This window comes from Schistocerca piceifrons, chromosome 6 (genome assembly GCF_021461385.2).
Source record: "Schistocerca piceifrons isolate TAMUIC-IGC-003096 chromosome 6, iqSchPice1.1, whole genome shotgun sequence".
In the NCBI taxonomy this organism is placed as follows: domain Eukaryota; kingdom Metazoa; phylum Arthropoda; class Insecta; order Orthoptera; family Acrididae; genus Schistocerca; species Schistocerca piceifrons.
In genome coordinates this window covers 205,545,160-205,571,973 of record NC_060143.1, presented here as the reverse complement: position 1 = coordinate 205,571,973, position 26,814 = coordinate 205,545,160, and the positions used below count along the sequence as shown (strand labels likewise).

General features: G+C 38.2%; 1 protein-coding gene across 3 annotated transcripts in view; it reads right to left on the bottom strand.

Moving 5' to 3' along the window:
* The window catches only part of LOC124802863, a 232,542-nt gene that overhangs the window by 127,487 nt on the left and 78,241 nt on the right, over window positions 1-26,814 (bottom strand). For 2 of the 3 annotated variants that reach the window (XM_047263901.1, XM_047263900.1), the window contains exon 4: window positions 6,281-6,497. In XM_047263901.1, coding sequence (XP_047119857.1) covers window positions 6,281-6,497 — 217 coding nt within the window. Of the gene's footprint in view, window positions 1-6,280; window positions 6,498-7,576; window positions 7,583-26,814 lie in introns of those variants that run through there. The other variant, XM_047263902.1, reaches the window with a different exon arrangement.

The following is a 26,814-nucleotide window of genomic DNA, read 5'->3' as shown; positions in this document are numbered from 1 at the left end:
AGCCCTCGCCAACCTCTGGGATCAAACAATATTGTAGCAGCCATTGTATCATTATTAACCTATTTCATTTTTAACATCATATTTGTGTGATAACTTATGTAAATTGCAGTAAACTATACCAATACCACACAGCCAATTTGTAAAGTGACGTCAACTTCAATGATATAAAACATATAGCAGTCACTAGCTTCCAACATCAGTTTGATCTCTGTATGAAGCATAAAACATGGGTTCCATTTCATTTGTTGGCAATATGAGTTATTTGTGCCAGCAGCACCAATGCTAATCTGATAGACTGTTGCTATATGAATCATGTCAATAAGAGACACCTGTCTGATAATATTTGTTCTTTATTATGTGGCTCGAACAGCAACTGCAGCAAAAATGACACCATGACAATGGAGAGATTATGTTTCTCCTTGGAAGTTACATCAGTAGGGAACAGGAGTCTTGGGGCTTGCATTCCATCCCAACCACCACTTTGGATGCTCCACTGTTTAATAAAACAACCTCTCCAGTCCTTTTCCTTCCCCTTCAACTCTTCTGCTTGAAGAAGGAGCCATTGGCTGCAAAATCTTGCCAATCATAACAGTCTTTTTTGTGTGTGTTCTGGCGCCACTTGGTGAGTAGATTTTTTTTATCTATCCAAATAAATAATTTTACCACTGCGTAATAAGTATGATCCCACCCATGCAATTGTAGCTGAAAGCAATTTTGATGAGTCAGCAACAGAAATTTCATTTCTTTTTGCTGAATATGATAAAATATTTAGAGAGACCATTTACTTTATCTAGAAAGTAACTTACATCGGTTTGTACAACAACAGTATTGATACTGAAGCAAATACACAGATGTGAAAAAAAAACAACACTGCACTGTTACTAATTATGAACTTTGCGCTGTTTATGTAGAGAACATTGTCAAAGACGATATTGTTCATCAACAATACTGCATGTTTAAAAGTAAAGGAAAGTGTTCACGATGATAAAGTTTAAAAGTAAAGGAAAGTGTTCATGACGATAAAGGGGTTAGCTGCCCACATAATACTTTACCAAACAAGAACAAAACTTATACACGTTAGTGTAACTATTCAGTGACAACCTCAAGCAAAACAGGGCAAGAAAATGGTTACATAAGTAGAAATATCTTGAAACATCAAGAATACCTCATTTTACTATATCAAACAAAGGCAAATCCAGGATGGAGTACTGACAATATTATGAAAAGGATAGATTGCTACTCACCATATATTCCTGCCATATGGTGAGTAGCAATCTATCCTTTCCATAATATTGTCGTTTTATTACATACGAGATGAAGTAATAGAATACATATTTCAGAAGTGCATGTGCAGTGAGAAATAGAAATGAGGTGGAATGATTATTTCCTACAAATAACACCTGTTGCAAGAGCTTCAGCAAGTACTACAAGTTAAACTGGCTAGAAGACTTGTTGATGTTCCAGCCAACTCACGAGTAGTGGCTTCAGTCATGGGATTTACAATATGATAATAGTTATCCAGAATAATACTAACCACGGCTGATGAATTTTGCTGCCAAAATAAAAACACCAGTTGAGAGGGTCTAAACAAGGGAATGTAGTTCGACGCTGATTTCTTCGCAAATGCACAGTATAAGAACTTGTTCAACAATGTTAGAAAATAGTGCAAAACATTTCAAGGAAGCCAATGGGAAGAGTTTACTCTAAGGAAAGGTAAGTACATAATTACTGAAGGAGGTACGGAAAATAATCAGGAGAGAAGATTGGTAGTGAGAGACTAGAAAGGACTTGGGGGCAGCAAAGAACAAGCATAGACTTGGAGCAGCGAGTAGTCATATGGTCAACAAACGGCAAGACACTGGCCATTTCATCTATATTAAATAAATGTGGGGAAAACACTGAATGTTCTGCAGTCAAGATGGAAGTAGTAATAAGGACTCCAATAGCAGAGTTCAGTAGAATTAGGCTGTTAAGTTTTTGACAGCAGACTTGAGAAAGGCATGCTGCTACTTAAATATTTTTCCTGTGCTAGGATAGCAATCGCAAATTAACAATTTTTTTCTGACTGAACATGCACTCAGTTTAACTGAAACTGAATAAATGCTATTTTGCAGAATATTTATGTTCATATGTTCCCCTCTCATTAGTTAGCCAATCCTTATGATTGGTTTACATGAGTATGTATATTTTGTTAAAATGTAAAAAATCTTATTTCAAAAATTGTTTAATTGCTTAGGTGACATACACATACAAAAATTAAAATATGATGACTAGACTAGTTTCAGATGTCAATGTAACCATTCTCAGATCACATTCATTTTAGACACAGTTTGAACAAAAACTGGATATACTAATAATAATCATATGCAATAACTTGCATTTGCATAGAGAGGCAAGTTCAGTGAAACAAAGTTTAGTTGTAGCAGCACAATAAAAATAAGACTGGTTCTTCACTATGGATAATAAAATGGTAGTGAAACATGAAATATAAAATGGCCAGGATTGACAAGTTTCAATACTTCCATAGTGTGGCCTCATGGAGAAAATAAATGAATGGAGTTCATCATCACCTCAACTCCATTCATAACAACATTCAGTTCACTTTGGAAATAGAGGAAGATGATTGTCTTTCTTGGATGTCCTAGTTGGATGGAAGAATGACGGTCCTCTGGGGTATTCAGTTTATCATAATCCTACTCATACTGATTTGTATTTGCAAGTATCAAACTGTTGTCACCCGTTGCAAACTACGAGTGTGCGTAAAACACTTGTATGCAGAGCTCACATAGTTTCAGATCTAGACAGTTTGCCTTAAGAGCTCACCCACTTAAAGACAGAATTCAGGCAAAATGGATATTCTACCCGGCAGATTAACAGGGCACTATGAATTAAAACCAAAAACCAGAAAGTGGATAAAGAGAAGAACATGCTGACAAAATCTTTAGCTTTTGTTCCTTCTGTGTACAACATTTTGTTTAAAATAGCAGGAATACTCCATAAATTTCAGATGAAAGTGGTTTTCTGTCCACCACCTAAGATTGCAGACCTGGGATCACTGAATGACAGCTTGTTATTGTGGAAGGCTGGAATTTACAAAATACTTTGCCAATGTGGTATGGCTTACGTAGGTCAGAACACACACAATGTGGAAGAACACTACACTGAACACCAATGATGCAATCAACTTTTGCAACCAAGTAAGTCCACTATTGCTAAAAACTGTATTTCTTGTGGACATTTAACAGAGTATGAGAAAACAATGATCCTGACCAAAGAAACACCTTTTGGGACTCCATTGTTAAAGAATCCCTACAAGTCCACCTAGAGGAAAATTTGATGAACTGTGACAGCAACTAGCACTTAGACAGTGCGTGAAACTCCAACATCTCCATGATTTGCTCTAATCGAAGATGACAGAGTGAATCAATGGCCACAGTGAGCAGTAAACCAGAGGACAGCTGAGATCTGCAGTGTCACTAGTGAGAAGACTGCAATCGGGAAATGTGGTCTGTTTGTCAACTTGATTTTGACGCATGAGCATAATAGTCGCAGCATGCCATATATTGTGGATTGGAGGACATCTCGTCAGTCTTTGTGGCTCACATAAGGATAACAGGCAGGTGCCCAGTCAAAATATCATGGGATGTACTGAATGGCAACCAGCTGCAAGCCTGAAATTTGTTTAAACATTCAATTCAGTAGGAAAATTTTAAAATTTTCAACATGAATGGGCTCAAGAGGAATTTACAGTACTAACTGTTGGCTTTCACTAGTGACATAATGCTAAGAGCTGCTATGATTTCACTTCATGGAGCACATTTTAAATTCCAATGCCCCCCCCCCCCCTTGAGAAATTATACTTTTAATTTTTGTTGTATAAGAGAAACAAAATATTGTCTCGTTCCCACTACAGCTGTAGTTTCTTTTAAGACACCTAGTTAATTTCCTTTCCAATAAATTGTTAAAGTTCTTGTGTGACAACTGTTTCCATATACTGCTGATACATCCATCTTTTACCTTCTTCTGCCTATAAATATACAAATTAAAGTCCTCTGATGTGGTTTATGTCTGTATATTTGAGCTAATCTCAGGAACAACTTCAGAATTCTGATATGATTTTCACTAACAGACTGATTCCAGTGGAAGATTCGTGTGTATAATTTATAAACATTTTGTGCAAACTGGCTGAACTATGATGAATCAAAGTCCACTACTACTGTGAAAATGATGTCATTGTCATCCAGTGCTGAACGGCATAAATGCTAGGAATAACATAAAGCTACACGACTGCAGCACCAGGCCAGCAAAAGCTACTGTTACCTGGAGGCAGTGCGAGCTTCTGTTACCAAGAGTCAGCACAGGTTACCAATACTGGGAGGCCAGTGCTACTTCCTACTGACTTCCAATTTGACCCGTACTGCAGGATGTATCAGATATTAAGCTGATAAGAGCAGTTTTAATTACCGTTACACCAGACAAGTTGCCCAGCTGTAGATACTTGGAGTTACCTATGTCAAGCTGGGATGGGTCACTAGTTTATTCACAACTGCATATCACAATCTCCACTTGCACTATTTAGCTAAAGTGCATTTTTTTATATTAGTTTTGATTTCTTTGAGATACATAGTTTACTTTTAGTTCGTATTGTTTATCAATGTATCTACTACAGCTGTACAGCTTTTAAATGAGGCACTCAACCTGTTTTCTTTCAAAGTAGCTTATATTTGAAGCTGTGTACAACAGTCTCCAGCTTCAATTTATATACAAATATTTTTCTAGGTAGGAATACCAAAAATGTAGGAAAAGACAGGTTGTTACTCCCCCCCCCCCCCCCCCCCAACACACAACAGAAGCAAGCACACCTCATGCACACACAGCTGCCAACACCAGCTTCTCTAGCCAGAATGCATACTGGTCTCAGATGCTGGAGTTGGCAGGTGGGTGTGCTTGAGATGGGCTTGCTTTTTTGTGTGTGTGTGTGTGTGTGTGTGTGTGTGTGTGTGTGTGTGTGTGTGTGTGTGTGTGTGCACGCGTGCGTGTGCGTGCACCTCTTTTACTGATGTAGGCTGAGACCAATAGCTTTATGTGAGCATCTTTTAATTGTGCCTGCCTACAGTTTGATGTGTCTTCTTTACGGTAAGTAGCAATCTGTCTTTTCCTACATTGTTGATATTCCTACCTGGAGTTTCCATGGTTGAAATATTTTTCTAGTTCACACTGTGTATTGTAATCTCCATTACAGCTGCATATTTTTTTTTGTTTTACGCCACTAAATTTGTTTCCTTGCAACCAATAGTTGTTCTCCGTGCCAAGTCCTTTTAGGTTTACTAATAAAAACTACATCTGTGTAGCAAGATCTTTACTTGAGTTATATACATTTCTTCCCAATTCTAGCTATAATTTACTTATGATCAATATTTTTTTAGTTCAAACTGTGAGTCATGATGTCTATTACAGTGCAGAACTTGTTTTTAAGACACTCAATGTGCATTTACTTCCAAGAAACATTTATCTTATTTATATATATTTGATCATAATATTTGCAATTGAAATATTTTTTCCCAGTGTAGTAAATTTTCAACAATATGATGCCTTAGTTGCCATGTTGTTTTCCTTAGTTGCCATGTTGTTTTCCATATCTGTCATATGTTCACTTTGAGTGCTCTAGCCTATTCAACAAATTTACTAAAATGTATAATATACAAAATATATAATACATTAAGACAAAATATGTCATACTTTGAGTGCTGTACATACAAGACAACAATTTCGACAGTATTAGGACCCCAACAGGATCTGTCTTAAAGTTTCAACAAATAACTGAACAAAGTGCTAATAAGACTTAGTAAAAACACATAAAAAGTGGCATATTTTAGGTTTACAACAACACAACTTATTTTCAATGTTGTTATGTTTTGAATCTCTTTAAGTACTTCAGTGTTTCAGTCTGAGTTGGACGGCTATAACCACATCTGAAGATGAAATGGAATAGTTTCAAAACAATAATGTGAACAATATACAGTATGCCAATAAAACAGCTGACTGGATTATCCAGTAACAGTCTGCTAATGAAACACAAACGAATACTCCAAAAGATTCCATACATGAATATGAATCACATCAAAACAAAGTCACCTCTGTGGTAACCAGTATTAAGAAGTAATAATACTGTAACGTTGAAGATAAGGCTTCCTGCTACTTCAGTTTTTCTATTACACTTTAATTTTCATACAGTATTAATAACAAAGCTATATCATAAAATGCTACTGATGTATCGTACCTGCTCTGGGATTTGCAGGGTCCAATGATGGTGGTTTTGAGCTTGTGAAACCGAATTTCTCTAATAAGCTTTTCTGCCTCTCCATTACTTCTTCTCCCAAACCAGCTTCAATTAATGCATCTTCTTCTTTCTCTAACTCTAATTGTTCTGCCTCTTTCATTGACACTGACAAAGCCAGTGCCAACTGTAGATTTTGATCCTTAGGCACACCAGTGCCCTAAGAAACAGAAACTCAAATTAAGCTTTAGAAACACACAGAAGCAATATATACAAGTGTCATATAAAACATAATGTACAGACAACCGAAGTCATGATGCCACCAGACTGCATGTCGTAACAGCAACAGTTGATATGTCACTGAAGAAACATATTATCTGTGTTCTTATGGTGACACACCATGAAAGTGAAAACCATGTGTAACTGAATCTGCATCAAAACAGTTTACAGTAAAATAAGTTTTAGTGGAAAAAAAAATGACTGAAAGTTACAGTACTTGTGAAAGCCTGTTGAGTATGAGTGGACCAAGTTCAAAGCCATCGTACAATATGCATTAGATGAGTATGTGCCAAGCAAGATCGTAAGAGATGGAAAAGAGCCACCGAGGTACAACAACCGAGTTAGAAAACTGCTGTGGAAGCAATGGGAACTTCACAGCAAACATAAGCATAGCCAAAGCCTAGCAGACAAACAAAAATTACGCGAAGCGAAATGTAGTGTGAGGAGGGCTATGCGAGAGGTGTTCAATGAATTCGAAAGTAAAGTTCTATGTACTGACTTGGCAGAAAATCCTAAGAAATTTTGGTATTATGTCAAAGCGGTAGGTGGATCAAAACAAAATGTCCAAACATTCTGTGACCAAAATGGTACTGAAATAGAGAATGACAGACAAAAGGCTGAAATACTAAATGTCTTTTTCAAAAGCTGTTTCACAGAGGAAGACTGCACTGTTGTTCCTTCTCTAGATTGTCACACAGATGACAAAATGGTAGATATTGAAATAGATGACAGAGGGATAGAAAAACAATTAAAATCGCTCAAAAGAGGAAAGGCTGCTGGACCTGATGGGATACCAGTTCGATTTTACACAGAGTACGCGAAGGAACTTGCCCCCCTTCTCGCAGCAGTGTACCATAGGTCTCTAGAAGAGTGTAGCGTACCAAAGGATTGGAAAAGGGCACAGATCATCCCCATTTTCAAGAAGGGACGCTGAACAGATGTGCAGAACTATAGACCTATATCTCTAATGTCGATCAGTTGTAGAATTTTGGAACATGTATTATGTTCGAGTATAATTACTTTTCTGGAGACTAGAAATCTACTCTGTAGGAATCAGCATGGGTTTTGAAAAAGACGATAATGTGAAACCCATCTCATGCTATTCGTCCACGAGACTCAGAGGGCCATAGACACGGGTTCCCAGATAGATGCCATGTTTCTTGACTTCTGCAAGGCGTTCGATACAGTTCCCCACAGTTGTTTAATGAACAAAGTAAGAGCATATGGACTATCAGACCAATTGTGTGATTGGATTGAAGAGTTCCTAGATAACAGAACGCAGCATGTCATTCTCAATGGAGAGAAGTCTTCCGAAGTAAGAGTGATTTCAGGTGTGCCGCAGGGGAGTGTTGTAGGACCGTTGTTATTCACAATATACATAAACGATCTTGTGGATAACATCAGTAGTTCACTGAGGCTTTTTGCAGATAATGCTGTAGTCCATCAAGAGGTTGTAACAATGGAAAATTGAACTGAAATGCAGGAGGATCTGCAACAAATTGACGCATGGTGCAGGGAATGGCAATTGAATCTCAATGTAGACAAGTGTAATGTGCTGCGAATAGATAGAAAGAAAGGTCCTTTAACATTTAGCTACAATATAGCAGGTCAGCAACTGGAAGCAGTTAATTCCATAAATTATCTTGGAGTGGGCATTAGGAGTGATTTAAAATGGAATGATCATATAAAGTTGATCGCCGGTAAAGCAGATGCCAGACTGAGATTCACTGGATGGATCCTAAGGAAATGCAATCCGAAAACAAAGGAAGTAGGTTACAGTACACTTGTTCACCCCACTACTTGAATATTGCTCACCAGTGTGGGATCCGTACCGGATAGGGTTGATAGAAGAGAGAGAGAAGACCCAACAGAGAGCAGCACGCTTCATTACAGGATCATTTAGAAAGTGTTACAGAGATGGCAGATAAAGTCCAGTGGAAGGCTCTGAAGGAGAGACGCTTAGTAGCTTGGTATGGGCATTTGTTGAAGTTTCGAGAACATACCTTCACCGAGGAGTCAAGCAGTATATTGCTCCCTCCTACGTATATCTCGCGAAGAGACCATAAGGATAAAATCAGAGAGATTAGAGCCCACACAGAGGCATACCGTCAATCTTTCTTTCCACGAACAATACAAGACTGGAATAGAAGGGAGAACCGATAGAGGTACTCAAAGTACCCTCCGCCACACACCGTCAGGTGGCTTGCGGAGTATGGATGTAGATGTAGTTATAACTAGACCAGAGACTGTGGTATATATCCCACTGGAAGCAATCTGTCTCAAGGAAGAAGCAAGTTAGCGCAAAGAATGCACTGAAAATAGGTAGCAGCATACATGCAGCAGTAGCTGGTGAAGGAGATGTGTCATACTAAGCAGGAGAAATCTATGTTAGTAAGACATGCCAAAATTTCAACAGTGCACATACTCCACGTCTGGCAGCATATCACCTGGTAGCAGCTGCAAGTTGCCTGACTAACAGCTTCCAGGAGAAACAAAAATTTGATTTTCAACATTTCACTTGATTACTGATGAAATTAAAAAATTAAATTGCCATGATAATCTATTCATAACTCATTATGAAGTATGATCCTATGCTAAAAGTTTAACACGCAAGTCGACTACTATGGTTAGAAATTGTAAACAATGTAACCGACGATGCACAAATATCAGCACTTTATTCATATCCAATATTTGAAAATGAGAGCCCTTAGATGCTTCCAGCAACCTTTACACATAATTTCAAACCCTTAGGAAACTTTTTCTCACTGACCACCCTCCCCCCTCGCCCCAACACATACAAACTCCTTTGTGCCTGGTTCTTGAGGATGGTGGGATGATTGGGGGAGGGGGGAGGGGAAATGGCATGGGAGATCTGCTTGCGGACTAGATCTCGGGGGATAGTGTCTATCTGTGAAGACCTTGGTGAGACCCTCAGCATACTGAGCAAGACAGTTCTTGACATTGCAGATATGCCGTCTCCTGTTGTCCAGGCTGTATGGGAAGGATTTTTTGGCGTAGAAGTAATGACAGCTGTTGAAATGCATGTACTGTTGGTGGTTGGTGGGTTTAATGTGGACAGAGCTGCAGATGGAGCCATCAGAGAGGAGGAGGTCAACAATGCTCGGTTGGGGAGGACTACGTGAAGTGGATGGGAGAGAAGATGTCGAGGTTGTGAATCAAAAAAGAAAGGCTTTCTTGGTCCTGAGTCCAGGTCATGAAGACATCATCAATGAACCTGAACCAGACCGGAGTTTGGCATTGTGGGAGGCTAGGAATGTGTCCTCCAGATGGGCCATAAGAAGGTTGGCATACATGGGTGCCATGCAGGTGCCCATGGTTGTGCTGTGGATCTGTTTGTATACCTTCCCTCAAAGGAGAAGTCGTTGTGAGTTAGGATAAAGTTAGTAAGCTGTATGAGGAATGAGTTTGTGGGCTTGGAGCCTGAAGGATGTAGGGAAAGGTAGTGTTCAATGGAGGTAAGACCATGGACATGAGGGATGTTGGTGTATAGGGAGGTGGCGTCAACAGTGACAAGTAGGCTCCCCAAATCCACAAACCTGACAATCTTTGATGCCCCTTTGTGGCTAGTTATTGTGACCCCCCTGAAAGAGTTTTGTCCCTCATTGACCAACACCTCCAACCAATTACTCATTATCTAGCCTCCCATGTCAAAGACAACACCCACTTTCTTCGCCGACTCTCCACCATCCCCACCCCTTCATCTCCTGGATCCCTACACACGTCATTGAACACTAGCTTTCCCAACATCCTTCAGACTCCAAGCCCACTAACTCATTCCTCATATACCTTACTAACTTTATACTAACCCACAACTACTACTGCTTCGAGGCGAACCAGACAGAGTTCGTCTCTCTCCCCACTTGTACATTACTATCCTTCCCCCTTTCCTGCCCCCTCCACGCCTTGCATCTCACATGATAGCTGCATTCCGGCATGAGATGCTGGAGTTGGCGGTCATGTGTGCCTGAGGAGTGCTTGCTTGTGTGTATGAATGGTGCAAGTTTCTCTTTTTCTGATGAAGGCTGTGGCCAAAAGCTTTATGTAAGTGCCTTTTAATTGTGACTGTCTGCAACTTAGCATGTCTTCTTTATGGTAAGTAGCAATCTGTCTTTCCCTACATTATTACTTATCTTTAAGAAGTAGAGTCAGAGTGTGGCTCATAGAGATGGGAGGAGAATCATTAATTCTATCTCCGTAAGCATTAAGGAACTGGCACAGTAATTCCCAATGTCCAAATCAGACATTCATACCACACAGTTGTTAGTAACCATAAGGTGATTATTGATGAATTGTTCTACTGGGAAGAAATATGGATGGGCTGTTAATCAATCCACAATGCAGTCAACGTGGTGAGGCATAGTTTGCTACCCTACAGTCTACATGTATTATAAATTACACAAGGAATGACATACTCTTAAGTGACATAACTGACAAGAGGTTTCTCCTTACACATGATTATCGTGTGAATTAACGCTGATCCCAAACTATAAGATTTAGAATTACTTAATTGTGAGCTGACACTGTTGTGAGCATAGCTCTGCTGAGGTTTAGTATTGTTCACATGTCTTGCCAGTCTCTTTAGGTCCTGACAAGCTAGTTTACTATGATTATAGTTGTCGAAGACCATGCTGACATGTGAAATCCCAGGACAATGGTATTCTGTCCCAGGTACAAGAGCACTGGAAGTAGCAGCTTCATGGCATGGCCTGTGACCACCTACTTCTGCAGCCCACCTCGCTACCCAATATTTGGCTAAATCAATAATAAAATTAAGACATTCAATGTTTCTACCACTTTTTATTTTGAAGTAATAAATTACAGATCCAAAGACAGGTTTACATCAAATGCCAAGTTATGAGAAGTGTAGTGAAAAACTGAAGACATAACAGAATTGATATCAGGCATGTGATTTGCTATGAAGCGTCATCTTTAATGTAAACAAATAAATTAAAAACAAAATTACATATAATGACGTAATGTTGGATAGAACAGCACGGCTTATTATAATAATAAATAATAAATATTCCACTAGTCTAATTCAAGTCTATTCAAGTATATGATTTCCGATGATGGGATAGACCTCTATAAATAAAAAAAAATTACAGATGATGACTTATGACAGAAAATCTCATTGCAAGTCAATAATCGCAGATTTCAAAGACAAAATATGATCAAAATTAAAAGAATGTTTCTTCAGTGGGAAACTTTTAATATGATATCAAGCGTAACAGAGGTCACATTTCAGCAGAATTTGCCAAGAAGGTCCATATGTAAGAACTTAACATATTATGTCACAACAAAACAAACAGAAAATGGGCTTGGCAAGAACCAACAATTGGAACTACAAATAAGACTCCCTATACATCATCAAACAAAACAGAAATTGTACAGGTTCTGACAGTCCTATGCCACTTTTAAAAAACAAGTAATTATGGACTCGTTCAATGAAGATCAAAAATACATGAAATCAAAAAGAAACAGATTCATCAGAGAGGGACTCAGAAATGCTGAAAATATTTAAGAATGAGGAAGTGTATCACATTAAATTAAATAATAAGTTCAGCAGCTTAGAAAATGAAGTACAGACAAACAAAGGAACAATGGAGAATTCTTATGTAAAAAGTAAAAGATGTGACAGGTAGTATGAATAAACCGAAAGAAAAGAAATATCCAACAAAAAACCAGCAATTATCAATGTGAAGGAAGGGTTTCAAGTAAACGATGATGGGAACAAGTTAGATTATGCTGAATTGCATAACATTATTTGAGAGAAATCTGTGTTGGGGAGACATCACATTTCTCCAGTTAAGATGTTGAGTGCCACCGTAACTTAAGAAAGTGATAAAACTGTACAAGCATTCCAAAATTTTTGTAAGCAGTGTAGTTCAAGCTCTACTATATGGCTTATCCAGTTTACATTTTCATCAATATGCACACCTAAGTTCTTCGAACTTTCTATCCTATTTATAACTGGCAAAGTACATTTATAGTAGATGGAGTAGTTTTGCCAGTACAAATCTGTAAGACTTGAGCTTCATCAATGAAAATGTGAGATGCCAAGAAGGGCTCCCCATCCAGCTGTAATCTGAGCAAAAACATCATTTCCTTGGTTTACAAATTGGAATAGAAGCAGGTGACTCATAACAACCATTACAACCGTGCGCCTAAATCATAGCAGAATTTCCAAACCATCTGCTCTGAGTAGGATTGAAGGAATATGATTGAAGGAATCTACATTATGTGACATATGCAATGAAGAAGGGGACATGAACCATTTACTACTATTGTGTACCAGATGCAAGACACAACAAAAATCTTTTATCCAAGCTATGGTTAATGTAAAGGTTCCCATACCAACAATGGCTGCAGTGTTGCTGTCGACCCGGAAGAGTGAACTATTATGAAATCTTGTTGTTGTTGTGTTCTTCAGTCCAGAGACTGGTTTGATGAAGCTCTCCATGCTACTCTATCCTGTGCAAGCTTCTTCATCTCCCAGTACCTACTGCAACCTACATCCTTCTGAATCTATTTAGTGTATTGGTCTCCCTCTACGATTTTTACCCTCCACGCTGCCCTCCAATACTAAATTGATGATCCCTTGATGTCTCAGAATATGCCCTACCAACCGATCCCTCCTTCTAGTCAAGTTGTGCCACAAATTTCTCTTCTCTACAATTCTATTCAATACCTCCCCATTAGTTATGTGATCTACCCATAAAATCTTCAGCATTCTTCTGTAGCACCACATTTCAAAAGCTTCTATTCTCTTCTTGTCTAAACTATTTATCGTCCATGTTTCACTTCCATACATGGCTATACTCCATACAAATACTTTCAGAAACGACTTCCTGACACTTAAATCTATACTCAATGTTAACAAATTTCTCTTCTTCAGAAACGCTTTCCTTGCCATTGCCAATCCACATTTTATATCCTCTCTACTTCGACCATCATCAGTTATTTTGCTCACCAAATAGCAAAACTAATTTACTACTTTAAGTCTCTCATTTCCTAATCTAATTTAATTCGACTACATTCCATTATCCTCATTTTGCTTCTGTTGATGTTTATCTTATATCATCCTTCTTTCAAGACACTGTCCACTCCGTTCAACTGCTCTTCCAGGTCCTTTGCTCTGTCTTTAGATTAGATTAGATTAATACTAGTTCCATGGATCATGAATACGATATTTCGTAATGATGTGGAACGAGTCGAATTTTCCAATACATGACATAATTAGGTTAATTTAACAACATACTTAAGTTAATATAACAACTTTATTTTTTTGTGTTTTTTTTTGTTTTTCTTTATTTTTATTTTTATTATTTTTTATTTTTTTAATATTTTTGTTTTGTTTTTTTTTTTTTTTTTCTTTTTTTTCTTAATTTATATCTAAAAATTCCTCTATGGAGTAGAAGGAGTTGTCATTCAGAAATTCTTTTAATTTCTTCTTAAATACTTGTTGGTTATCTGTCAGACTTTTGATACTATTTGGTAAGTGACCAAAGACTTTAGTGCCAGTATAATTCACCCCTTTCTGTGCCAAAGTTAGATTTAATCTTGAATAGTGAAGATCGTCCTTTCTCCTAGTATTGTAGTTATGCACTCTGCTATTACTTTTGAATTGGGTTTGGTTGTTAATAACAAATTTCATAAGAGAGTATATATACTGAGAAGCTACTGTGAATATCCCTAGATCCTTAAATAAATGTCTGCAGGATGATCTTGGGTGGACTCCAGCTATTATTCTGATTACACGCTTTTGTGCAATAAATACTTTATTCCTCAGTGATGAATTACCCCAAAATATGATGCCATATGAAAGCAATGAGTGAAAATAGGCGTAGTAAGCTAATTTACTAAGATGTTTATCACCAAAATTTGCAATGACCCTTATTGCATAAGTAGCTGAACTCAAACGTTTCAGCAGATCATCAATGTGTTTCTTCCAATTTAATCTCTCATCAATGGACATACCTAAAAATTTGGAATATTCTACCTTAGCTATATGCTTCTGATTAAGGTCTATATTTATTAATGGCGTCATACCATTCACTGTACGGAACTGTATGTACTGTGTCTTATCAAAATTCAGTGAGAGTCCGTTTACAAGGAACCACTTAGTAATTTTCTGAAAGACAGTATTGACAATTTCATCAGTTAATTCTTGTTTCTCAGGTGTGATTACTATACTTGTATCATCAGCAAAGAGAACTAACTTTGCCTCTTCATGAATATAGAATGGCAAGTCATTAATATATAATAAGAACAACAAAGGACCCAAGACTGACCCTTGTGGAACCCCATTCTTGATAGTTCCCCAGTTTGAGGAATGTGCTGATCTTTGCATGTTACGAGAACTACTAGACTGACAGAATTACAATGTCATCGGCGAACCTCAAAATTTTTATTTCTTCTCCTCTGAATTTTTCTTTTGTTTCCTTTACTGCTTGCTCAATATACAGATTGAATAACATCAGGGATAGGCTACAACCCTGTATCACTCCCTTACCCACCACTGCTTCCCTTTCATGCCCCTCGACTCTTATAACTGTCATCTGGTTTCTGTACAAATTGTAAATAGGCTTTCGCTCCCAGTATTTTACCCCTGCCACCTTCAGAATTTGAAAGAGAGTACTCCAGTCAACATTGTCAAAAGCTTTCTCTAAATCTACAAATGCTAGAAACGTAGGTTTGCCTTTCCTTAATCTATTTTCTAAGATAAGTCGTAGGGTCAGTACTGCCTCACGTGTTCAAACATTTCTACGGAATCCAAACTGATCTTCTCCGAGGTCGGCTTCTATTAGTTTTTCCATTAGTCTGTAAAGAATTTGTGTCAGTGTTTTGCAGCCGTGGCTTATTAAACTGACAGTTCGGTAATTTTCACATCTGTCGACACCTGCTTTTTTTGGGATTGGAATTACTATATATTATCAAGTATGATATTCAATCAGTCAAATATGTGTGATCTAACTATCTAGGTAGACTGTATACAGGATGTATAGTTTTTTATTATGATATGGTTTTCTTTTTTAATTATCATAGTATAATTACTTTGTGAGTAGTCTCTAGTAGTGTCATTTATTCATGCCCTATTTTTTTTTGTAAATAGCAATAAACGAAGTGCACAGCAGAATAACCATCAAGAATGAGGCCATGTAAATGTGATGGAAGGCTGTAGAGCGATGGCCAAATGCCAGTAAAAACAGGAAATAAAAACTGTATGGTGTATGTTTTTTCAGAGTTTAAAGCTAGTCCATTAATAACTTTAATAAAAAAAAATTTCATTTACTATTTGCCTGCGGATGGTTCTTTTATCAGCTTGACAACTATGCCTTACCATCTTAAAAAGGATTAATTTTGCCTCCTGATTCAAATAAAATGTTAGATCATTAATGGAGTGCAACACTATTAGTGTGTCCTGACTGTATTCTACAGAACAGCCCTCATGGTTTCTTCTCACATAGACAGGCACCAAAAAAATGTGTGCAGGTAGTGCTAGTAAACTGGTGTGTTTGAGATAAACCTCTCCATAATCAACACTACAACTGATCCTTACATCACTTGCTTCAGCAGCTGCCTCAGGGATGTAATCTGTTCACTGGAACTGATTGTCATAAAAATACTCTTTTTATTAGGAAAAAAACAAACGATGAAAAATCCAGGATGGAATGTAATAATATTATGGAAAAGAAAGTTGCTACTCACCATACAGTGGAGGCGCTGAGTCGCAGAGAGGCACAACAAAAAGACTGTCAAAAATAAAGCTTTCGGCCATCAAGGCCTTTGTCAACAATAGATGACAGACACACGTCATCTATGACTGACAAAGGCCTTAATGGCCGAAAGCTTTATTTGTGACAGCTTTTTGTTGTGCCTATCTGCGACTAAGTATCTCCACTATATGGCGAGTAGCAACTTTCCCTTTCATAATATTAATAGAAAAAAAGTTCCACTCAATTCCTATTTATTCTTCATCTCCTCCTACAGTTTCTGTATGTGTCTTGGGCAATATTACATTTATTCTTAGTCATGCAACATGTCATTCAATTTGTCATCCCTTCGAGTCTCATTCTTTAGCCCATCCTACAAAAAAATTACTTCCTCCACTCCTCCTTCAGCTTTGATCATATCCTAATGCCATTTGAAGTATAAATCTCATAGTGTTTGATGGTTCCAAATATTCCATTTCACCACAGTTGATGCAGCACAAAGAATTCCAGTCCCACATTCTATCTTGTTTGTTGAAAAACACTCAGTGATGATGGTGAATAATGAAATTAAATAAAAGAAAATCCAGGAAGAAAAATATGAATTAGAACAGTTGCTGCCCACTACATACAGGATCCCGGCAGGCACATTTAAAAGTAGACTGTTGGATAAGTTACAAAATCCTTCAACAGATGAAAAAACACACACACATTCATACACACACAGCTCACATACACATGTCCACTGTCCTCTGGGTGCTTAGATGTTACTAGTGTGAGTAGTATTCTCAGCAGGGATTGGTAGTGGGGATACAGAAGAGGCAATGGCCTGGAAGGGGGAGGGATAGTAGGGAAGGGGTTCAGGAAGATGATGGGAGTGTGCAAGGATGAGATGGTGGGTTGCTGGATGCAGCATAGGAAGGCCATGCTGAATGAAATAAAGAAGGAAAGAAGAGAAGCAGAGAAGGGTAAAGGACTGTGCAGGTGCATTGTGGGGTAGGTGTGTGTGAGGCTGAAGTGAAAGCAGGGAAGGCGATATGGCAAGTGAGGATAGGAACTAGGTTGTGAGAATGAAGGATATGTTGTAAGAACAGATCCGTTAAGCGAATTCAGAAAAGCTGAAGTTACTGGGAAGAATCTGAATGGCATGGACCACGGAGCAGTCACTGAAGTCAATCAAATCTTGTTGGGCAGCATGCTCAGCAAATGGGTGGTCTGTCTGTCTCTTGGGCACAGTTCAGCAGTGTTCATTCAAGTGGACCGACAGTTTGTCAGTGGTCGTGCCCATGCAGAATGCCACAAAGTGGTTGCAGCTCAGTTAGTAGACCACATAGCTCCTTTCACAGGTGGCCCTGTCTTTGAAGGGACAGGAAATGGCAGTGACAGGCCTGGAGTAGCTGATAGTGGTAGTATGTGTGTGACAGAGCTTGCATCTAGGTCTTTTGCAGGATTGTAAGAATATTGTGGAAAGGATAGTTGCTACTCACCATATAGCAGAGATGATGAGTCACAGATAGACACGACAAAAAGACTGTCACAAAATAAATTTTTGGTAAACAAAGGCTTTTGTCAAAAATAGACCCCCCCCCCCCCCCCCCCCCCCCCCCCCCCCCCACACACACACACACAACTCTCACAGTTACGTTTGCGTGAGTGTGTGTGTATCTGTCTGTCCCCTATTAACTCAGCATTTCCACTATATGGTGAGTAGCAACTATCCTTTTCATAATACCGTTACATTCCATCCTGGATTTTCTACTGTTTGATTTTTTTGTTTTGTGGAAATATGAGACATTTTGTAGCAGTGTTGGAATAGGGACAGAAAAGGATATTTTGTAGACTGAGTGGGCCACAAAGTATGACTGTGAGAGAGTTGAGGAGAATAGTGGGGATCACATTTCTTATTTCCAAGCACGACGAGAGGAAGTCGAAACCCTGACGAATTCTATTTTTAGGTCCGCTGCTCAACACCTCCTCCTCTATGTGGTGACTAGCTGTCTATCCTAATTTATACCACTATGTAATGCCAAATTAGGTGTATAAATCCATAGGGGGGGGGGGGGGGGGGGGGGGCAAGAAAGGAAAAACACTAGGAGGTAATAGCATTTCAACGGAAAATCTATTCACAAATGTGGCAATGCATGCTTGTTCTACATCCTAAGAAAAGAAGAAGGCAACTTACACTAAATTATGGACCTGGTATCCTCCTCTCTACGAAGTAAAAAATCTTCTGAAGTAAAAAAATATTTACTACAATTATCTTCTACCACAAAGTAAAATTGTGATTTTGATCAGGCAATAAGACAACTGGCTTTCAAACAGAATATACCAGAGTGGAACACTTTTAAGTCACAAATGAAATTACAGAATGGAGTAATGTGTTTACACTGATTTCGAGATAGCTTTTAAGTCACTTTTATCTGCACTAGCAGCTCTTGAGAAACAAGGCACTGGTACAACCTATGTAGGTATGCATAACAATATATTCCCTTTGTCAGAAAAGTTCCATGACAGACATTTTTATTTATGAGTTTGCCAGGAACAAATGTTGTTTTTATGTTACCTAATTCGGATTCTTGGCACCCTAGTTACGGTGATACAAAGGACGCTGCTTGAGTGCAATGAGTAACATTAAATTCTGTATCAAGCTCAGGAAAACCCCTAGTGAAACCTGGACAAAGAATAAGCAAGCATATGCAGCTGAGGGACTTTCAAGAAGTTGTGTTTTTGAGTGGTACAAAAGATTTCGTGAAGGCAAGACTCTGTGCAAGACGATCCCTGAGCTGGTTGCCCAACTACAGCACATACCGATGCAAACATTGAGCATGTAAGGTATTTATTGCAAGAAGATCATCATGTAACTGTGCATGTGATATCACAAGAACTTAAATCATGATGTGTGTGTGTGTCAAAAGATTTTACGCAAAGATTTAGGAAACAGAAACTTATTGAAAAACTCATCCCTCACACACTAATAGACGAACAGCAAGAGGAAAGACAAAGAATTTCTGTTAAAATACTGGACAGAACAAGATGTGATCCCAAACTTCTGTAAAAGATTATTGGTGGGGGATGAAAATTGATGCTACCAGTATGACCCTCACATGAAGCATCAAAGTGCTGAGTGGCAGATTTCTGGATCACCAGCCACAAAAAAGTCTATCAACAACCTTCGAGAACAAAGACAGTGTTGACTGCATTTTCTTCGTATCGAAGTCCTGAAAAGTTTGCAACAAGCAATCTGTCATCGCTGCCCTGATTTGTGGCAGGCATTCTTAGTACTGGATCTTACTGCATGACCCAATAATGCTTTATCTGTTACCAAGTAGATCACCAGACATTCTGTTATTGGCATACCACATCCATCATACTTGCCCAACCTCTTGCCTTGCAATTTTTCTTGTTTCTGTGAATGAAATGGCATCTGAAAAGAAAGCTTCCTTAAAATATTGCAAACATCCAACAGGCTGTGACAAATGAGCTTACAAGCTTTACAGCTGAAAATTGCCTTGCTTGCTTCTAAGGCCCCCCAGAAACATTGGCAACTGTGTATAGATAGCAAAAGGGGGACCACTTCGATAGAAGTTAGGATCATTTCCTGGTAAGTGCAATTTTCTATATAAAGAGACACCTGTCCTAGAACTTTTATGACAAAGGGAGTAAAAATCATAGATATGCTAAGGAAATTCCTTGCTGGATTTTATGAAATAAGAAAAAGAGATAGGTGATGACCCAATGGAAGGTGAGCAGATCGACATTAGAAAATATGCAGGAGCTACATGTATGCTTGTAGATGAAGACCATAGCGCACTTTGAAACTCTACAGGTGGACTTAATCCATCATTGGATCTCAAATAGCCAAACATCAATAGTATGGATTAAATTAAACTTTCTCAGAATAGTGAGACATTCAAAGTGGAAAGAAAAGTCAGGTATGTAGATTCCATTTCACATAAACTATCCTCAGACGTCCTAGAGGAAGTTTTCAGATCCCTTGAATCAGAATAATGAAAACCAATGAGTGTTAATGGAACATATTTGAACCATTTTGATCTTACTGATGGTATTTTACTGTTCGCCTCAACTGTAGACGAATTTCAGCGATGTATGGAAGAACTTTCTATAGTGTTTTGAAAGTAGATTTGAATATAAATCATAAGAAGATTAAAACAATGTACAATCAACATACATAGAAAAGAAAATTGTGCAAATGAGCAATGATGCCACATGACTAATGATCAGTCTTTGTATTTAAAGCAACTGAAGACATTGGTAGTATGGATAGCAAAAGAAATAAACAGAAGATTAAAAATAGTCTGGAGGCCTTCTGATAACCTAAAGCTAATCTTCTGATGTATTGGAAATGAAAAATTTTCAGTCAGTTTGTGCTATCAAATTTCACTTATGGCAGCGAGTGACAGTGTTTTAATATGAAAACCATTCAAGGATAGATGTACAGTGGAATTTACTTTGAGACACAGGGAAACAAAAAAGAAACAGACCAGTGAACAGACTAGAGTGAAACCACAACCTCAATAACAAATTAAATGAAGGTGTACAAGGCATACAGCCAAGTGAATGGAATGTAGATAGATGGACCAAGGAAGTTCCTTGTCTCCCTGCCATTTCGCAACAACTGTGCCCCTCTAAAGTTGAGGTCTGGGTAACAAGCCCCTGCTTTCAAATCTTTCACAAACTAAGCCTATTTCCTCCATGAGCAAGGAACTAACACTTCCAAAAGTTAGGTATAGTTTCTTTTTTTCTCTACTTTTAAATTAGTCTTTTGCCAGTAGTTGAAATTTCAACATCTGAAGGTAAGTATTTACTAATCATCTGTTTCTTTGTAATTTTTTAGTTATTCCCAGCAAACATCCCATTTGAAACTGGAAGTTCTTTTCTGGATTCCAAGGAAAGAACACGACAATGGCATAAAAAAGGTGTGTAGGTGGCATTGGAAACTCACAGTATTCAAACGTGTAATACATGGAAAAGTTTAGAGGCTGCCTTCGTCCAGTACTGGATATTCAACGGCTGACGATGATGATGATGATGACCATTAAAATCATCATAATTTCTTGAGTCTCCTGCACATTAAACCAATAAATTAAATTCACACATATATTAGGAATAAAATTCAACCTCTGAAGAACAGAGCAGAAACAGGAGTAATCTTCTATGAGACTACGGGTCTACTGGCACTTGTTCATGGGAATGAATGCCAAGTACCTACAAAAGAAACTTTACACAAATTAGAAACTTCTGACATGAAATTTCTGAGAGTAAGAGACTGGATAGGAGAACACCACATTAGAAATAAATCAATGCCACTACAGGTAGAATTAGATGCACCTAAATGTAGGATAATTAAACAACCACGCTACAAAAATACACAGTACACAAACTGATACGCAAAGGAGATGCAGAACAATTTAAAGAGATGTGGGTAGACAATTTATACAGGCAGAGAATGCTTAAAGACTTATCAATGAAAACACAAAATGCATAAATAAGATGATATTTGTTAAAAGGACTTTTAAATGATTGGTGCCTCCTCAGTGAAACTGAGGAAAATGTATGATGACATTACTTAAAACTTTCGAAAAAAACTGCAAGCAGGAGTTCACAGAATGACAATAAGAAAGTGGTTTTACACTTTGTGCAAAAATATGATCGCTTACACACACCAAATAATAAAAATTATATCAAAATGCACAATAGTAAATAAATTTTTATTAACATACCTTGTTTTCTGTTGTATAATAATTCTAATTTAGTCAACAGCTACTTACAACCATTGACATACCAAGTAGAATTTATATCATATTAAACAACATAAACAGACAAAAAATTACATTAACAGAATACAGATAACTTTGCAGATGAACAAGTAACAGTAAATAAATGTATGTAAAGGAACAAAATTGTGAGAAGGAAGTTGCCACTCAGCATATAACAACAAAATGACTCTCACAATTATAGCTTTTGGCCATTAAGTCCAACAACAACAACACCACACACACACACACACACACACACACACACACACAGGTGCAAAACCGCAACTCACACACACAACTGCAGTCTCAGGCAACTGAAACCACACTGCGAGCAGCAGCATCAGTGCATGATGGGAGTGGTGACTGTGTGGGGGTAAGGAGAAGGCTGGGTCAGGGAGGGGGGAGGGACAGTATGGTGGGTGTGGCAGACAGTGAAGGGATGCAGTTTAGACAGAGGGCAGGGGAGATGTGGGGAGGGGGTAAGTAGTGTGTGTGTGTGTGTGTGTGTGTGTGTGTGTGTGTGTTTGTTGTTGATAAAGGCCTTAATGGCCAAAAGCTATAAATGTGAGTGTCTTTTTGTTGTGCCTATCTGTGACTCAGCATCTCCATTATAAGGTGAGTATCAACTTTCCTTCTCATAATATTGTTACATTCCATCCTGGATTTTCCACTGTTTGCTTTCATAAAAAAAACAAAGGTACTTTTCCACTTTTGGGTGAGACTTCATCACTGATAGTAAACAGTGAGAGTAATAAATGATAACATTTCCTGCATACTGTCATACATTGAGATACAATCACAAAATTCTTTTCACAGGTTCCTCTGTCAATAAAGAGCAATGCAACTAAATTTTATAAAATTGGGAAATGTTCAGAGAAGGCTTTTGACAATTGCTGTGTGTCTGCACAAGTCAGGAGGAAAGATAGGCAAAGCTGTATAATTTGCCCACACTGTTTACAAAATTTTTCGTTCAGCCAATTGTCATTATTTCTGTTTAAAGCCAAAAACTTCGTGTGTACTGTAAGAAATACTTGTTTCACAAGTTCTACAACTGCTGCAACTCTTCCCATCAGGTCTGTTTGCAGATGATCCTTCTGTCTTAGCTGAAGATCAGGATTTGGAAAAAAATCCCAAATCTGTGATCAGAACCCTCAGTACCTTCGAAGCTTGGTTTCAGCTAAATGGGTTGAATCTAAACATATCTGAGACTCGATGATGCAGTTGAAAACCAAACAGTCAAAATGTGAGCAGATTACGATTGTGCACAACAACCAAGATACAGAAGAAGATGACTTTGTCAAATTCTTAGGTTTAAATGTAGATAAAAATTTGAGCTGGCAGGCACACATTGAATACATGACAAACAAACTGAGCAGCTTTGCATTTGCAATGCAAATATTATCAACTGCAACTGACTTGGACACACGAAAAGTAGTATATACAAGCTACTTTGAAAAATGGTTCAAAAATGGTTCAAATGGCTCTGAGCACTATGGGACTTAACATCTATGGTCATCAGTCCCCTAGAACTTAGAACTACTTAAACCTAACTAACCTAAAGACAGCACACAACACCCAGTCATCACGTGGCAGAGAAAAGCTACTTTGAATCCATTATTAGGTACAGTATTGTTTTTTGGGGGTAACTCGACAAACATAGTGTGGATACTAAAAATACAGAAAAAAATCATTTGAAATATGTGCACTGTAAATCACAAAGAACAATGTCAACCATTATTTAGAAAACTTAAAATATTAACTCTGCCATCTTTATACATATATGAGATTATTATATTTTTGTACACTAGACATGAATTATTTGAGGGAAACTATTTTGTCCATTCACATGATACCAGAAACAATGAAAATTTTATGCTCCCCCCACCCCACTGCCTCAGACTGTATACCCAGGGACCTCAATACATGGGAATGAAAATTTGTAATAAATTAAAAGGAAACAAGTTGATGCAGATGAATTTAGGTTCACTTAAAAGAAAGCTATATGAGGTGCTGCCACTGAAGTGTTATTACTCAGTGGATGAATTCATGCAGGGCAAACTGGAAATTTGAGCTGGGTACAATGTGTTACATATTCCAAGAAATATCCTTATAGCGTTATTATTTAGTGTAGTGCTATTATTTATTAATATAAAAAATCACTGTAACTGTATTATAAATTTCTGACATGTCTACTGTACGCAGACCAAATGGATTGCAAATGTACATCATGAGAGGAATGAAACACAATTCACAATTCCCTTCCCAGCACTAGAAGATGCAATTCAGGACGCCAACAACTGTTGAAGAATGAGAGAGATCTTGGGGACCAGTGTCCTTATTAAATGGTTAACTTTTTTGTGAACAATAAGTATGGGAGAGGAAGAATACAATGGTTCACAACTCATGTAGCAGCAAGTGGTCTTCTGAATATTTTTCCGTATTATGACTCACCTTGTAGAGTGTCACTACACGTGAAATAGTCACTTATAGTGAGGGGGGCAGGTACACATTAGGGATCAGCAAGAAGTATGTTGCACAGTGGATGAAACACAAAAAAAGTGTGTGTATGTGTGTGTGTGTGTGGGGGGGGGGGGGGGGGGGGGGGGGGGTTTCAGGCATACTTACATAGGTGTTCAGTTCATAGATTTTGTGCAGTGAACAACATTTGGCCACCTGATAGTTCAGTTCACTCTGTATATTTGCCAGTGGTTACCATTCACACAAATGGGAAGTTATTTGGGTATTGTTATGACCTCAAGGAATGCTGAGGAGCAGGTTTCACAATGGTAATGAATGGGCTTTTAGATTTTCACAGAAAATGAGGATTTTGAAAATTTCTAAGCTTTTTCACCCAGGTGGTGTCATCCAGAAGGCACGATATTTCAGCAAGCTGACTTCTTGCCATCTTCAGACAACCCTGGTGACTGACTGTCTTCTGCTGGATGTCAACTTTATATTCCCTCCCCATGCCCAAAGCCTCTGGCCAGAAATCTAGGGTGCGAATGTGGTGCTGCAGTGGGAGAAGTGTGTTGCTGGGATGCAATCCAAGGCCCTCAGCCACGCTGAGTGGACGCTGAATGGGTGCTGATTGGCACAAGTCTCTGCTGGCAAAATAACAATACATCCCCTTGTCTGTTCGAGCTGGCACGACATGTGCAGATTACCACGTAGGTTGCTGCTGTGCTTTGTCCCCAAGCCGTGCTTAGCTGAAAACTGCTGCCTTTATTTATTAGTTCCTCATGTAGCCAGATCTCTACAGCTCTTTTTCACTACAATCCAATAAGATGTTGGACTGTTGCATTAATTTGGGGTTGCTGTAATTGATGACATACCTGTGGGAGATGCAAGGCTGTGCCGCAATGAGCTTTGTCAGCTGTCCATTTGTCAGTGTGGTCTTTAAGCTCAGAACATCTCTCCTGTACCATCCGGATAGTCTTGCCAACACAGATTTTCCCCACACTGACAAGAGATGTGCCAGACACCCAGTTTCTGGAGATCTTATGTGGGAGAAGCAAGTCTTATGGCTACATGGCAACACGGGAACAGCAGCAAGCGAGTGAAATTGGTCAGCAGTACGTAATATGTGCACAAGCATTCAGACAATACTTTGCCAGATCATGTAAAACCATACCAATGTTTATATACTTTGAGTTTCAGCATGATCCCACTGATTAGTTTCCACAAAAATCGAAAATTTCGAAAGTACAAAATATTATGAAAGATATAACATTGTAATTTTGGATTTAGATTCCACTTTATGCAAAATCAAACTGCAGAGATTTTTTATGATTTTACCTCTCTTTATTTTTAAAGTTACTAAGTAAAACCGATTTATGTACTAAAATTTGTAAAATCATGGTAGATTAACTAGCCTTTAGAAGTAAGTCAGAATGAAAAAAATTACAGCACCATGTTCATTAGAAGTAGTGATGAAGCTGTATCAAATTGAAAGATAATTATGTAACTTTACAGAGGTACAGCTGGTACAACAGACATAATTCAGAGGTCACAATGTACCCTCCGTTCCTTAGAGAAATTCTAGAAGTATGAATTTTAAAGCTATCTACTTGATATTTTTATGGATCATACACAGAGTACAGTATTCCGCATAGAAAACTTCAGAAACTTGTTAGTCTTCAACAAATAAATATATGTAAGATCTTATAGGCAGAAAGGGTGCAATTTGTACTGCAGGTGCTTAAGGCATTCTAACTACAAGTGTTCTGTTGTTGCCATTCGGTGCAAAACCGAACCAACAGCATTAAAGCACCACTGTAGCAGTACATAAATTCATTTGGTCATTGTCAGTCATCCGTCATGTATCTCGCTACATTTCAGCATGTGCTCTACTTCTACCCACGACCGCATATCTTAACCCTTGGATGGAACTGAAGACAACTGACTTAAGCATTTATTGACCAAATCAGTTATCACACATTTTGTGCGAATGCGTAGGGGTGACTTTTCATGGATCGATAATTTCCTGGAAAGCCTGCATTTTAGTTCTGATGTTTTTATGTTGTGCACTGACCATAGTGTTGTTGAAAACCATGTGGCAGGAGGAGTAACTTATTCATGACTTTTACGGTGAGCAATTAACTGTACTTAATTGACAGACAGAGCTGATAATTAGCCATACTTAGAACTTCCAAGTACAGGTCATCTCTTAACTGTATCAAGTGATGATCACAAGTCATCTCTGAACTGTATCAAGTGCTGATCACAATAGAAAAAACTTTAATGAATTTCA